We start from the raw sequence: 15870 nt of genomic DNA, 5'->3' as shown, positions 1-15870 counted from the left end.
AAAAGTGAAAATATTTCATTCTATTCTACAGTTGTTGGGTTTTTGTTTTACTTTTTTAACATAAAGATGTATGTTTATTTTCTCACCTTGATTTATGCTCCATCTGTGAACACAAACTTCAGTGTAGAAAACTGCCTGGCACTTTTCTGATTAGTACAATGCACAGACGATGCTTTGCAGTACTTCCATGAGCTCCTCTGGCTCTGTGTGATTTGTTCTTTAACATTTGGTTATGTATGCCAAAATGTAAAGCCAGTCACTGCTGCCAAGAAAACTCTAATCCAAACATTATGCCTGTCTATATGTATGACATCTTGCAAAACAGAGCTGAGGTGTAGGAACGTCTAAGAATGTGTGCACTATAATCATGAATCTTAAACAGGTTGGATGTTTTACATTTTTATTATGAAACAACTGTTATACCTGTAAAGAATGAGAAGCCTCTGATTTGAACACAGTGTCTGTGATATGATATTCAAACAGAACAAAGAGCACTAATGCTGAAAACAAAATGCCTTTTACTTGCTTTTATGTGAGCTTACTCGTATCATCAGTTCTGCTTTCTGTGCAATTATGTTGATTTATACTGTCGGTGCTGCTTATATATGGATATATTAGGAAGGAAAAAGTGTGTTTACCAGAAAGACATTTCATTGCATGTTAGGATGCTAATATTTCACAACATTACATCAGCACAGCTCAGGGAAGTGATGCAAAAGTTGTGTGTTGGGCAGGTATTCGTTCATTGACCAGAGAGTTGAAAAACATACTGATTTTGACCTGGTGATGGTGCTAGAGGAAGAGTCTCAGGGTGACTAAAGTTCATACATGTCATACTGAAGCCTTAACTGTCTTAGTCAAATATCCCAGTAATCCATACAATAGTTATATGACTTTTTACTCATGGTCACCAAACTCATGATAATTCATTATCTGGGAACCAGGAGTGTTTGAATGTGTCCACACAGCTAGTAATTGTGATATTTTACAGAATAAGTTCAAATTTAACTGCTTTTGGCACTATAAATGTCTGTACTGACTTGATGAAAGTTCATTCAAAGTTGTCATGATATTGCTCTTAAGGCCAAACATGTCAAACTTGCAGTGGGGCCTGCAGAATCCTAAGATTCATCCTCTTGGCACCATAAATATCTGAACAATTTGTGTTGCAATCCATAAAATAGTCATGTAGATAATTCAGTCTGGAACAAAATGTTGGATCAATAGATCAGCTCACTGGTCAATATCGCCTCTTTTCGAGCCGGACCATGACACAAGGATGGAAAATGTAAGATACAAACTTTTTGAAAACTGCTTAATCCAAACACCTCTGAAAAAGGGGTCTTGTATTTTGGCATTTTGAAATGATATAAACCAGCTTTTCATAACTCAACTGTTTAACTCTAAAAGCAAAAGAAGAGGATGAATGACTACTTCTCTTTGAACTTGGTATCTTTCTCCTCACTGTTTGGCAGACCTGTCTGCCCTGGGAAAGGAGCAATCTTGAGGAAGAAATAGGGATTACTGTGAACTCGCAAGGCCACAAGGATGGGAGTGGCTGCGTAGAGTAGGTTGATCACAAGCACGGACCAGAAAGCATCATTAGGGATACGAAATGGAGCTGTGGTACGAGAGTGGAGAGACCCTCCAATGTGGGACCACTGGCACTGAAAGATGATACAGATAACAAGAGAGAATTCAGCCTGTCATAAATACATTTTTAATATCCTATCAGCACCAATACTTCCACTGCTGACAGTTTTGTTCTTTACTCACATAATATCTGACACTTTAACATTTCTTTCCACAAAAACTACAGAGAGAATGAGCTACCTTTGGTCTCTCTTCCTAGTTATTATCCGCATTCAGAAAAACCTCTTTAAAGAAAAGATAAAGCCCCGCAGAAGAGATGCACAGACTTTAGAGGCTGGCTCTTTTGAAAACAGGGAGGGTAGAATCTGCAACCTCTCATAAACAGTAAATAAAGGTCGTAATCAAATGTTTCCTCCTGTTTTCTTGTTTGTATCTTTCTCTGAGATAATTAAAATAGAAAACACCACAATTTATTTATCAAAGGAAATATACGCAAAAGGATGAATGTGGTCCAGGTTATTCTTAGCAGGATTGAAGCTCAGGACAAGGAGCTAATATTTGACAAACTTCTTTGATCTGAACACAAACTGGAGATGAAAACTTGAATCAAACAGGGACAACAATATTTCACTTGACTGTTAGCCTTCATGGTGTTACCTGGATCATGGCTCCAGCGAAGAACACAGTCCAGTCTAACATCCATGTGCACCCAGGCTTGAGGAGACCATAAGCAAATGCTCCTAACAGAGGCAGTCCATAGAAAAACAAGTGCAGCATCTGTGGACAAAAAAAAAATGCAACAGTATTATGATCTGAAGTGTTCAATTGGTTGGATATTGACTGTGAAAGTGACAATGTGTTTCCCCCTCATTGTGAATGAATCCATCTATATTTGACATCTTCTAAACTTGTGAGGCTTGGTGTAAATTATAGTGTAGAGTCCATTATAAAGGCATTCTACAACATAGTGCAGAAAGACTTCCTCTTCATCACTGTCAGGCCTTGTTTTTGTTGGCCCCTGACCAACACTCCAGTAGATCATCAATACACTACATCCATATTCTACTCTGGCTTACACAGCAGGACAAGAGAGGCCTGCCTTAATTATGTAAATATAAACACCTTCAGAATTATTTAATGCTCTATCAGTGCTGCTAAATTAATGAAAACTGCAGCATAACTTTGTAGGTATGGGGAGTAAACTAGAGGTATGAATTTTGAGTAAAATTAGCTCAACCCTTTCCTATTTAGACGTGCCAAATTCAAAGTGTTCAGGGTTTGTTACAGTTGTTTGTTGTTTTAGTTCTGTTATCTCAAGGTCCAACTATTCCCTAACAGTACATCATTTTATCATCTTAATATTAAATCATGTTGAATTTAACTATGTATTCTGTGAAGTGACTAGCAGTAGTAACATGATGCTCGAAAAGTTAATGGTGCACATTTTTTTAAGTGTAAAGATGTCAAATGAGCTCTCAAGGAAATGTTACATTTAAAAATGTAGTCTTATATTTCCACAGCAGGCATCACCCTGTGATGTCACTTGGTTTGGTCCCACAGTGTAAGTCATTTTCACTCCAAGAATCTGACTAAATGTTTTCATTATATCCCTAATTGGAACTACAAGGACAATGGACAGTGAAAAGTCGGAGAGACTTAAGGCCACATTTCAAGTTAAGAATATATATTTGTAATATATTGCCTACCACCAAACTCTGCATTCAGCCAATTCTTTAATAACTTTTAAGTTTGAGAATGGACATGAGAGGGGTGTTTATGGAGTGTAAGACGTATATTGCCAGTCGAAACCCTACAGTAGACTGTATAAAATATGGACGTAGTATCCGTGACGTCACCCATCTGTTTCTGAAGAGCTGTTTTGAGGCCAATCATCGACGGCAGCCATATTGCTGCTGTCGAGTGATTGTGACGTAAAGAGGCGGGCTTTGAGCCTCATAGCCAACAGCTACAGTGTTCCCGCAGTCAGCTGTGCCTCTCATTGGAGGACTCGTAATATAAATATCTTCGAAATTGCCGCATTAGAAAAAAATTCCCCCCCCTCACAGTGTGTGCCGATCAAGAAATGAGCTATCAAGACTACACTCATCTTTTGTACCAGGCTGTAAACATGTTATTTCTGCTGTAAAGATCGGCTTTTTTGAATTGGTGTGTATGTGGTTTCCGGTACTTCCGGAGCCCGCCCCAAGCGGATCCTCGATGAACTGCAGTTTTTAGCACTTCCGCATGGGACTCGTATTTTTAGACCAGAGGTTGCCGCTTGGTCTAAACTGAGCTTATGAGTTTGCCAGGCCCAGGATCCTTACAGGGAAATGTATTCAGACATTAAGGCTTGTACCATAGACTATAAAAAATGCACAAAGTATCCGTGACGCAACCATTCTGTTCCTGAAGCGTTGTTTGAAGCCAATTGTCAGCGAGTGCCATATTGGAAATGCTGAACACAACAAAATTTCGTCCAAGCTAGTGTGAGGTAAAGAGGCGGGCCTTTAGCCTTTTCGCTAACAGCTACAGGGTGCCTGCCTGTCAACCAAGTCAGCCATGTCCTTATTTGGGCAAAACTGTTACGTTTAATATCTTCAAAGAATACAGAGTTATAAAAAAAATCACCAAGTACAGTGTGTCTAAAAAGATAAATTAGCTACTCAGACATAAACTGTTTTTTGAACCAGGCTATAAATATTATTGCTGTAAATATCAAGTGGTGTGTATGTGGTTTCCCGTGTTTCCCGTGTTTCTGCAGTCAGCCTGCAAATTAAAGAGAAGCTAAACAGTAAATATTCTGTGGTAGGCTTAAAACACACCAGTACACTAGTGGCTGAATGCTAATGTTAGCTGTTGTCTGATGGTAGCTCAAGGGTTATCTAGTCAATTTTATACCTTTAAATATGGCTCAGATTTCCACCATTCATTGTTTTTGTAGTTTCTTGTTGATTGTTTAGCAATGACATGATAATCTGCCAGATTCTCAATATTTGTATGACCCACAACCTCGGATGAAGCACTACATTAATGACTTTAAATATTTCACCCTGAGCATGACATCACAGAAAAGATGGCTGCCATGTGAACATGGTGTATTGTTCTTTCGGTGCAGAACTTGAGTCTCTGCTACAATTTGCACTCTCAGCCCAATTCTCTACTACCAGGGTCATTACAGAGGCTGTCTTGACCTTCAACTTGAAATATTTGGAGAATGAAAGCCCACTTTCCCACTTTATAAAACCCTCAAATTATACCACTGAACAGTTTCTTTTCATTATCGCTCTGAGTTCTGGATGAATTCTAATGAGTTCAGCCCAAGGCCCAAGAGCCAATCATACATGCCCTTCAGTCTTTTGTTGAAATGTCTTTTAAGTGCTGCTGCGGTAATCTGTCACAAATCATTCATCAACATCAGTGAATTAAGAGGTCAGTCTCTGCAGAAACAGTGTGACCCTGTTCAGCAAACCAAACCTCATTTCATTTCTTCACACCCACATACACACGAGAAGCCATGACTCATTGCTACACACACACAAACACCCTCACCAAGACATACTTCACATGCTGCACACACACCCTCCACCCACCCAGTGAGCTGCTGATGGGGGGGCTTTTGGAGAGGGATTAGCTTATCAAGTTCTCAGCATGCGGTGCGTCTGTCTGATCAATGACTTGCAATTGTGCCTGGACTGCAGCCCCGACAAGGTCTTTGGATAACCTATTGACAAAGCTGTGTACTCTGAACAAAACACAACAAAACCCTCAGACAGGTGGGGTCGGCAGAAGAAAATAGAATGATATCAGATTCACTGCCAGTCGCAGTAATAATCTCTTATCTATCTCTTACAAATGAAAAAGGGACACAGAGATGCTCTGGCCTCTCATCTTTGCTCATTGTTGCTGTAATGATGAAAAATGTCTCTGTAATTATCTACAGGCTGAAAGAGTCGAGGCAATAAGGGCGAGCTTCCAACACACTCAGAGTGATAACCATGAAATCAGGGGTCCATTCTGTGGTTTGTTATTTAAAATAGGCAGGAAATGAGTGCTCAAGTACCGCTGCTCCTGCAGACGCAGTGGCTAAGTTCAGAGACAAAGAGGAAAAACACTTACCATAACTTTCGGGTAACCCACAGGATCCTTCAGGTAGGGCTCAAAGTTCCTCAGGTAGACAGAGCAGGCTTCCAGTGGAGAGTCTAAAGCAACCTGGGCAAAGTAAGAGGAACACCTCACAGTGTGATCCAATTCAATTCATTTTTCTTCCCACAGAGAGTAGCATCAAATGTGAACATTTTCCTTGGCACATTCTGAATAAAAGAAAATGCCTTTGTTTGACATCTCAGGAGGCATGCTCCTCTGTTCATCCAAGGGAGAGTTTGAAGAAAGAATGAATACCGCTCATGTTTCTGTTTTGTAAATAAGAACCTACAGTAAGCAGATGGTTACACTTAAAGGGACAGTTATTTTTTTAAGTTGGGTTGTATGAGGTACTTATCAATGGTGAGTGTGTTAGCCACAAGGGATCCCAATCAGCTCGGCCCCTTTGTTGAGAAAGCTGACGGAAGCTAGGCTATCAACCGCTACAAACAGGGCCAGCTGTATCTTGTGATCGAGCTGATTTCAACAAACTCCAACCAAGCCCTCTTCTCAGTGTGAGTGAAAGCTCTATTTGTCTATTTGGAAACTTTTCAGCACCTTACTTTGCAGGCATGGAGCTCATTCATTCTGCACTATATTCAGAAGCGGCACATACGTGTTCTTCCCCCTGCAGCGCTCTGATCAGCTGTTTGGATCTGCAAGCTTCGAAAGAGACAAAAATATACCCAAACTAAAAAGTTGAGTGATAACAACAGCAACAACGACATGCCGTTCACTGCGGATATATGAGGACAACTCTACGATTCAGAGTTTACAGAAAAAAGAATGGAACTCTATGGACAGAAGGAAAGAGGGGAGGAACTTCTGTGCCTACTGAGGAGAAGAAGATTACAAGTTACAAGTTACCTGGTGGTGCAGGTGTGTAAATTATGAGCCCATGTCCACAAACTGAGATAATTACTTGCTGTCAGGAGTGGGACTTGGCAGCAACAGTATTTCATGACCTTTCTGAATGAGAGGATATTAACAGCTTACATACGGCTGCAGTATGCTTTACTTACCATCCAGAGTTTCCTGCCGTGCTGTGTGCCACTGTTTTTATTATTACCAACTCTCTTCAAAAATCAGAAGTTAAATCAGATATCCAGAAAAGCAAGATGGAAGTGCATCTTCATTTGGCTCTCATTGTTTTTTATTGCATTATAACATAACCCATGGTGCACACCATATGTATACCTTATCAAAATACATTGTGCAAGATGTTGAGGGGAAAGATTGAGCTGAAATTCTGCAGCCATTATTATTAAAATTCGATAGGCTAGGTACTTGGTGCTCAAAATGAAGTTAAACTGTGATGAAAAATACAAATTCAAAATATATCAGTGGCTCGTTCTTTTTATGTTTTTGTTTTTACCTTTATTTTACCAGGTAAAAATGTTTGAGAACCAGTTATCATTTAAAAATATGACCTGGCCAAGATGCACCAACAGGAACACATATACACAAATAGACATATAAACATAAAATAGAACAAAATTGAACAAGGAACAAGCAATGTGCATGAGGTGTAAAAAAGTATGTGTGTATATATATATAAGTATGCTTGTAAGTAACGTCAGCAGCCGCAACAGTCAACTACAATCTGTCGAAGTTTTAGTTTCGGTTGTGAGTGGAGTCAAAGTTGAAAGCTTGAGGGTGTTTTGTAAGTTATTCAGTTGTTAGCTGCTGCAAAACGAAAGGAATTTAGCCAAAAACAGTAGAAGTACGGGGATGATGAGCTTGACCTAGTGCGATTTGAGACTTGGGTGACGTGAAGGAGAGCGGTCAGGAAGGGAGGTGTCTTGCCCAGGATTGACATATCCAAAATGAAGCCAGTGTTGAAGCCGCCATGGATGAAAGGAGGGCCACTTCCCCAGTTTATAGAGACCGCAGTGGTGAGTGTGGAAGGGTGCATTAGTGGAAAAGCGGATACCTGAGTTATAAAGAGTGTCCAGTTTCTTGAGTGCGGTTGTGTCCGTGAACTATGCCAAAACAATGGGCTTTCTGACAGCAATGTAAAGTAATGACAAATTTCTATCTTGAGTATACACTTACACCAAGAATCACGCTTTGGTTGCAGTTTGTTTAAGTTAGCTTAATTCTACAGCCGTTATTGGCCTAGCTTTCATTTAGGTTATGCAGCTGCTTTCTCAACAAAGGAGCCGAGCTGGAATCCCTTCTGACTAACACATTTGCTATTACAAGAACCCCACACAACCCAACTTCAAAAAGACTGAACAAGCCTTTTAGCACAGATCCATCTACCAGCACCTCTGAAACTTTCTAACTAAATTAGAATGTGTTTCTGCTACACCTTGGCTTTTATACTGGTGTAATGAGCTAAATGTTAAGCTTTCGAGATGTTGTGGACAGATTGCTTTTTGTGTTTAGATGTGACATGCAGCACAGCAGTTTTGTCAAATCCAGATTTCATTACCTGATGCTTTGAAGCCACAAGCTTTACGGATGATAACACAAAACATTCTGTGGTGCTCAGTTAATTGAACCTATCACTTGCTGCAAAGGAAAGATATCCTTGCCATTCTCTGGACACACTGCTCCACATAAGCAGAGTGTTTAGATTGCATTTCTTAAAGATTCTAGACTTACAAAATGTTTTTTGTGGATAGCTCTGTAGTTGTGATGTTTACTTACCAGGCCTCTGAGGATGGTGAAACCCATGGCAGCAAAGAGAAGCACCAGAAGAATCATATCCTTGGGACGCCAGATCAGCTTCATGGTCTGAACTTGCATGGCCTGTCATGACATGTGGATGGAATATTAAGTGAATATGGTAACTTTTGCACCTGTACTCCTAACAAGTGAAATAAATTGAATGAATTAGGTCTATCTGTGCAGGTTACCTGGTTTCTTAAGACTAAATTGGTCATTTAAGGGAAACAGGAAACATCATTTACAGAAATGCAGTCCTCTGTCACAGTTTTGATTGATATTGCAAACTTTCATATTCAAAGGTTACAGAAAAACTTTATCATCAAATGTGGTCATGTCCAACTGTTGATTGCCACATATTTACTCCTCTTTAAGATCAGTTAAGCTTTCCACCAATTTCTGAGGGAAATGGGGGAGACATGGATAGAGTTGTAACACTACCATTGCCATTTATTCAAGCTATTTTTAAGTATATATCTGATTTTATGATCTTTTTCTCTATCCTTTGAATTATAGATGGTACGGGCTGGAGTAGCTGCATGGTGTAGCAGTGGGTAGCGCTGTTGCCTAACAGGTTCCTGGTTTGAGTCCCTGGTCAGGCAGGTACCTTTCTGTGTGGAGTTTGCATGTTCTCCCCGTGCATGTGTGGGTGATCTGGCTTCCTCCCACAGTCAAAAAACATGCTCATCAGGTTAATTGGTCACTCTAAATTGCCCATAGGTGTGTGTATCTGTGTGTGCGTGAATGGTTGTCTGTCTTTCCATGTTTGCCCTGTGAAAGGTTGGCGGCCTTTCCAGGGTGTACCCTGCCTTCCGCCCAAAGTTAGCTGGGATTGGCTCCAGCCCCCCATGACCCGGGATAAGGGGTCAAGATAATGGATGGATGGATGGAGCCGGAGTACTTTTATATCATGTTTTTGTCTTTTGATAGTTTGTCAATTCCGACTGGTTTGTGTGGTTTCATGTTCATGTTCTTTTTAACTGGATGTCAAACCGGACGTCATCATCATCTTGCTGCAAAACAAATCTACTTACGGGTATAAATAAGGTAACTTAACCTGACCTATTGCCACCAATCAGGGATAACATTACAGTCACATGATCATTTCAGTGTTTACCCACTTCCTCTTTGATCCAACATGGTGATTATTAAAACTAGAAACAGGTTCTTCAAGTTTCTACAGAGGAGTCAATGAGTCACAGGTGCTGAAGCCGAAAGTGTCACACACAACTCCACCCAGTCTCCTGTATCCAGCGCCAAGCTGCTAAATGCTCCTTTGTGTTCACTAGCTAGATGCTAACTCTGTCTAACTCTATTTGCTTTGTTGCCCTTTGTTCCTCAACTCAGTATCCTCTTAATTTAACAAATTAATGAAATATTTGAGAGGATTTTATGTTATTTTTAGCCAAATATGTTAGCACCACTACAGATTTAAGCCTCTGGCTGTTATAATCCCACATTTTTCTTGGCTTTGGCTACTTCTTTCTCCACACTGGCCTCACGGATTTCTACCATTCAAACTTAATTTGAACTACTTATTTAAATACCTTTGTTTTTTGGGATTTGGCCTCTTAACCCTCACAAATCTCTGACAATTGTAGGTAACAGACAGCCGTGGGAATTACCCTGTTCAGTGCCGCATTTAACATACCGTTGTAACAGAGCTGCTTTATGTCATACTCTTAACATTGAGAAGTAATGGAAAATGTGATGATGAATAGCAATTATCATATTTTTGATGAAGCATTTTAGCTCCACTTGCTTTCACAGTCTGCTTATCTTTCAGATTCAGCAAAGTATGCTGCAAATTCCTCCATCACCCCAACAACAGCACCTCTGGAATAAGAGCAACTCATAAATATGAACGACCTCACTGGCTGCCCTCTGTCAGCTTTCATGTCCTGGATCATATTCAGCTGGAACGCATTTGATTAAATTTATTCAGTAAACACTACATCTCTAACCTCTCCGCATTCATATCAAGGTCTAACCATTCATGCATCAAACTCACGTTGTATCCGCCGATTCGCGGTCTGTCCTTGGGCCGGGTGAATATCGTAATGGCTCCATAGATTGGCATCAAAAGGAAGAGAAAGTTGATCCAGAAGACTGGACGGATCTCTGACCCATATTTACCTAAAGAGGAAGAGAGAGGCTTCTATCTGTTTGTGCACACACTGTAAACTTTCCAATGTCTATCGATTATTAAACTTTGAAATAAAAGTCCCATAGGGAACGCCACACAGTACAGCGAGTCTGTGATAACACAACAGAGAAAACAAGACACTACCTACAGACAAGTTTGATCTTCTGACACTTATGTATTCAGTTTGAAATGCCAACAACAGATGCTTTAAGTCTGTTTCTTTCTTTGTTCTCTGGGCCGTGACGGCAGGAAAGGTGTGGGCTGTGTGTGTATTTTTTTGGCAGAATGAACTACAACACTGATGATACACGGCTGTGCAGATGTTCACTTGATTAAAGCTTGTCATCATGGGACCGGTAAAGGGGGAATAAAAGATGAGGCCTACCTGCCACTATCCCAGAAATGAACACACTCATGTTGGCAGTCAACGAACCAGCCCAGAACAAGCCCACGGTGCGGTATGCTTTCCTGGAAGAGTTCAAAATAACAAATAAATACTGGTGTAGATACAGAAGTAAGATAGAGGGAAACTAAGTTTATAAATAACAAATGTTGGCTGTTTTAGGCTACACATGGCTGTAGTGGTATAACTTCTAACATATCCAACAGACATACCGAGCACAATTTCCCCCAGTGGTAAGCAGTTGTAGTTGATAAGAGGATGTTATTTCCATTTTTTTACACCTGCCCCAGGGCAGAGCTTAGTCTGAACTCCTGAACTCACCAGCTGCACTTTGTGACTGACTCGCTCTAGAGGACCCTTGTTTTTCTAAGAATACTGTTCTATTCAGACTATTGTGTTGATTTGATGTGATAAATGCAGCCTCTGAACCTGAGTGTAAAACCATGTGATTTTCTCAGCTTTATTCACTGTTTCTCTTCTAAAACGAAATATATGGAAATAACAGGCCTGAAGCTATCATGAGCAGAAACATTAATCTCACTGCTAAAAGGTATTACTGATACACAAATACAAGTTTTACTGGATGCTTTGCTGGAAAAGGGACTGATGCTCTACATATATCCATAAATGTAGAAATGAAGTTAAATCATTTAAATATTAAATGCTTAAATATTTTTCCACAGTAACATTTACATGTTGAATTTAGCTGTGCTTTTTTTATGTTTATTCCACCCCCCAACGCACTCTAGCCTGTGATTGGTTAGTTAGGGGCTTCTTATTTAGAAAAAGGTGCTCAAGCGGCAACCCCTGGTCTTAGAATATGAAGCCCATGCGGAAGTGTTAAAATTGCAGTTCATAGAGCGTCCACTTGAAGCTGGTTGCAGAGACACCAGAAACCACATACACACCCATTCAAAAGAGACGATCTTTGCAGCAATGATAAACATGTTTACAGCCTCAAACAACGGAGGAGCTAATTTCTCTATCGGCAAACACTGTACAGGGGAGGAACTCTGTATTTTTGAAGATAATAAACTTACAAGCTTTGCCCAAATAAGGACATGGCTGACTTGATTGACTGGCAGGTGCCCTGAAGCTGTTAGCGAAAAGGGTAAAGGCCCCCCTCTTTACCTCACACTAGCTCAGAGGAAGTCGGGTTGTGTTCAGCATTTCCAATATGGCACCCGCTGATGATAGGCTTCAAAACGGCCCTCAGGATCAGATGAATGATGTCACAGATACTATGTCCATTTTTTACACAGTTTATGGTTGTGCTGTTTTTGTAAAGCTGACCAAGTGTGAATAAGTAATACTGCTGCATAGGAAAGGTATACGTCTAATCCTGTTGTTTACACAAGTTCTTGTAAATTTAGTCTCCTGAGTCCCCCCTGAAAAGCCCCTGCTTGAGTAGTACTTTCCAAAGGTCCAGGAACTATGGGGGGTGGGGCCTGCAGTGCTGAACGTTTCAGATTAGTAACCGTAGTGTTTTTATTTCACCCACCATGACAAGAGTGGTCCAATGCACCACCACACATCGAACCGTCACATTGCATATTGTTTTGTGCTGATGCAGGTTTTAGCAGTGGACTGCAAAATAATTGGACCAACAGGACCATTCCTGACCTGTCTGTTATCCTGCTTATCATCACCAGGTACATGATAAAGTGGGCTATCCCGTCCCAGTAACACATCATGATGGCGTAGGGTGTTCCAAGGTAGGGCTCTCCCTAAAACACAAACATTACACAGACAGTGGTTCGGATTACGCTTTTCGTGGTTGGACTTTTGCTGTTCGTTGTTACATTTATTGTGATAACAAGAAACTTACCGTCTTTTGGTAGAAATCCATAAAGCCGGAGATAATGCCATCATATTCCAGGGCGCTTACCAAGTCAATGATGCAAGTAAAGGAAAATTCAGCAAAAACTGCAAAGGCAAGAAACAGTGGAGGGAAATTAAAACATCATCATGATAGTACACATGAAAATATGACTGAATTGAATAGTTATTTTACTTTAGATTTGTGTGTGTGTGCAAGGGAAGGTGGGCAGTATGTAGCTGCCACCGCACGATATCAGCTTACACTCAAGAATAACTTGCAGAATCCAGGAATTGTGACACATTAAGCAGCTTTGTCAGCTTTGAGCAAGCATCATACAGAAATTCTGTGATTTTAAAAGTTGCATGTCATTACTTTATCTGCTTTTTCTTCCAACTTTGAAAAATATACACAAACATGTAGTGATTGAGCAAAACTGACATGAGTAGAATGGCAGATAACCCTTTAAGTCTTCTAAATGTGTGTCAGATCTTTTTCAGCTTGAAGGTTTTTCTTTTTCGAGATTAAAATATTTTCCTTGAGCTGGCTGTTCATTGATTTATGAGACAGGGCGAGGAGAAAATTAGGTCTTGTGCAGGTATAGGCTGGAGGCATGGTTTTAGTGAGTCCATGGTGAACAGCTTTCTTCTATCCTCGGGTCAAAAGCTCAGCATCGGCACATGAAACAGTCTTACTAATATCATTAATTATACATCACTGACCCTGCTGGCTATATAGCTCTTATTGACTCTTTTTTTAACCATGTTCTGCTCCCTATGGGTTCTTGAAAGAGAATTTGAGGGTTGAATTTATTACTTTATGTCAACACCTTGGCACAAAAACACTTAAAACATAATCTGTGTACATCCACAATACTGACAGATTTTCAAGACAGCTGACTGTGAAAAAACAATCAAAACATCAGTTAATTCTTTGGCCTTTCTACCTTTTTCAACATCGAGACCATTTTTGGAGGTAGAGATAACTACAACAGCCGTATGGCACACACGTCAGCCTGTTAAAGCATCAGCTGCTGCATGTTGGAGATTCAGCATGTGATAATGGGAGATGTTGGTCTGCATGGACAACAATGTGTCATTAATGTGCAGTTCAGTATGACTTTTTACATAACAACATAATTGTGGAGTATCAATATGAGCTCAGGCACACACAGGGTACCGCCACTGTCTGTAAAAGGATCTTATAACGAATAAGGAGCCAATTTGACTGTTAATGACCCCAAAAATATTGACTGACTAAGCATGTGAGGTAAAAAGTGTGAGACATTATACCCCTCATTTATTTTTACAGCTTTCAGCACTGATCAGGAGGTCTGACTGTTTTCAGACATTCAAAATATATACACTGACAGGGGTTGATAACTTTGGATTGACGTAAAACACACAGAGCTGGAATGAGGAGAAACAGTTAAATGAGCATCCACACATAAATGTTGGAGACAATATCAGCTCAGAGGGAAAAAGTTGCCAAAGCTGTTGCAATGATTTGCTGTCTGGACTTTGCAGAATGTCATTATAAAGTGAATCACTGTGTTGTGACACAGACATCTCTCTGCAGATACCACGGATTAAAGCGCTGTATAACATCCTCCCTATCTGTCCTTTGCACACTCTTTGAACACACATTGCACGTGCGCACACATACACAAACAAGTTTTGTCTCTCCTGTGTATTTGTAATCCTCAGGACATCCGGGTTTATCTCTCTGGTATCTAACAGGTGAGATAGCAGGGGGATTATGGGTGTCTATCATTGAGAAGAGCCTGGAACAACTCTGTCCTTGTTGTTATAGTTCTCCTACAACACAGATTTAATACTGTTTCTGTCCTACAAAAGCCCCCTGGAATCAGCAGAACATTGTTAACTATAGATACAAAGAACAATGTAACACCAATGTCTTCAGAAAAGTTTCATTCAATGCTCATTCTTCAAACAAAAGTCCTTGTGGTAGTCACAGTTAATGAGTCATTGTAGAGTCAGTTCACCATGCCTTAAAAGCTTTGAATTTACCACCAGATTAATCAAGGTCTCAGATGAATACTTTAAGTACATGTGCTGTGCAGGTCCTTAGCATGCAGAGGTTTTGGGTCGGTCATGCCTCAGGGAAAGTCTGGCTAAGCTTTGTCCTGAGCCTGATCAGTCTAAGCAGCTTTTGACGTATCAAGTGAGATCACATAAAACACAATTGATGTTTTCTCTCCAACAATGTGTTGCAAGTGAAACTTCTGGAAGCCCTAATATGAAAGTTTGAAATAGGCTGCAGCACAATGCATAGTGGTCATTATCCTCTGTATGTTAGTCTGTGCGTATGGCAATATGTGTCGCATGTTGGGAAATACACATGACTGGGCTAATTACCAAAGAATAAGATGTCTTTAGGTGGGTTGCCACGAGTGATGAGGAAATAAAACAGAAATACGACCACCAGCACAGCGACACCGACCTCCAAGATGACAAACGGCCTGTGAAGAAGAAGAAGAAGAAGAAGAAGGGACATTGAACTGTTAGAAAGAAAAATAATGACACATTTTTCAGGTTTTTCGCACAATCTCACTGCTGACTCTGCACTTTCAGACATCTTGCTCTGATTTTCTGCTTCATTCCCTTCACTAATTAGTTTCTCCCATGGAGGTTGTGCCAGTCTTTTCCGCAGTGCTAAATTAGTTAATGATGATGAATGGGAAGTCAGCGAGAATGATAATCACCACCAGCCAAAGTTAGAATGCAGAGAAATAATGCAGAGGTGTGAGGGGAAATCTGTCTGATGGATGAACTGCACCAGCACAGAGCAAAGGCACTGCTGCTGGTGTGGAGGTTTGTGTGCTTCAAGTTTCCTGGTTAGCTCATTGAATTTATTCTTCTGATATCCTTCCATCTTAATTTGCTTTAAAAAAAAAAATGAATTCAAGCAGATGCCTCAAATTGAATTTCAGAGCTTGGAAAATATGTTTTGATTTTATCATATAAGTCTGTTTGATGTGAAAACTCTGATTCTGTGCTGTTGGTATTTATCCAATGAAACAAAAGGACAGGAAATTTCTCTTTCAAAACAAGATTGTCTTTTGCTTTGTTAAAT

General features: G+C 40.2%; 1 protein-coding gene across 1 annotated transcript; it reads right to left on the bottom strand.

Annotated features, from left to right (window-relative positions):
* Positions 1 to 431: 431 nt before the first annotated feature.
* Positions 432 to 15372, bottom strand: tm6sf2 (transmembrane 6 superfamily member 2). The gene is made up of 10 exons (XM_034705880.1): positions 15356 to 15372; positions 15153 to 15256; positions 12784 to 12881; positions 12579 to 12682; positions 10938 to 11020; positions 10418 to 10542; positions 8389 to 8490; positions 5710 to 5802; positions 2251 to 2370; positions 432 to 1667 (listed from the first exon to the last, which is right to left on the bottom strand). The coding sequence occupies exons 1-10, from the start codon at positions 15370 to 15372 to the stop codon at positions 1431 to 1433; spliced, it is 1083 nt and encodes a 360-aa protein (XP_034561771.1). The 3' UTR covers positions 432 to 1430.
* Between the last annotated feature and the right edge of the window lie 498 nt (positions 15373 to 15870).

The sequence above is a fragment of the Notolabrus celidotus genome, chromosome 2, assembly GCF_009762535.1.
Source record: "Notolabrus celidotus isolate fNotCel1 chromosome 2, fNotCel1.pri, whole genome shotgun sequence".
NCBI lineage: Eukaryota > Metazoa > Chordata > Actinopteri > Labriformes > Labridae > Notolabrus > Notolabrus celidotus.
This window is presented reverse-complemented; position numbering and strand designations above follow the sequence as displayed.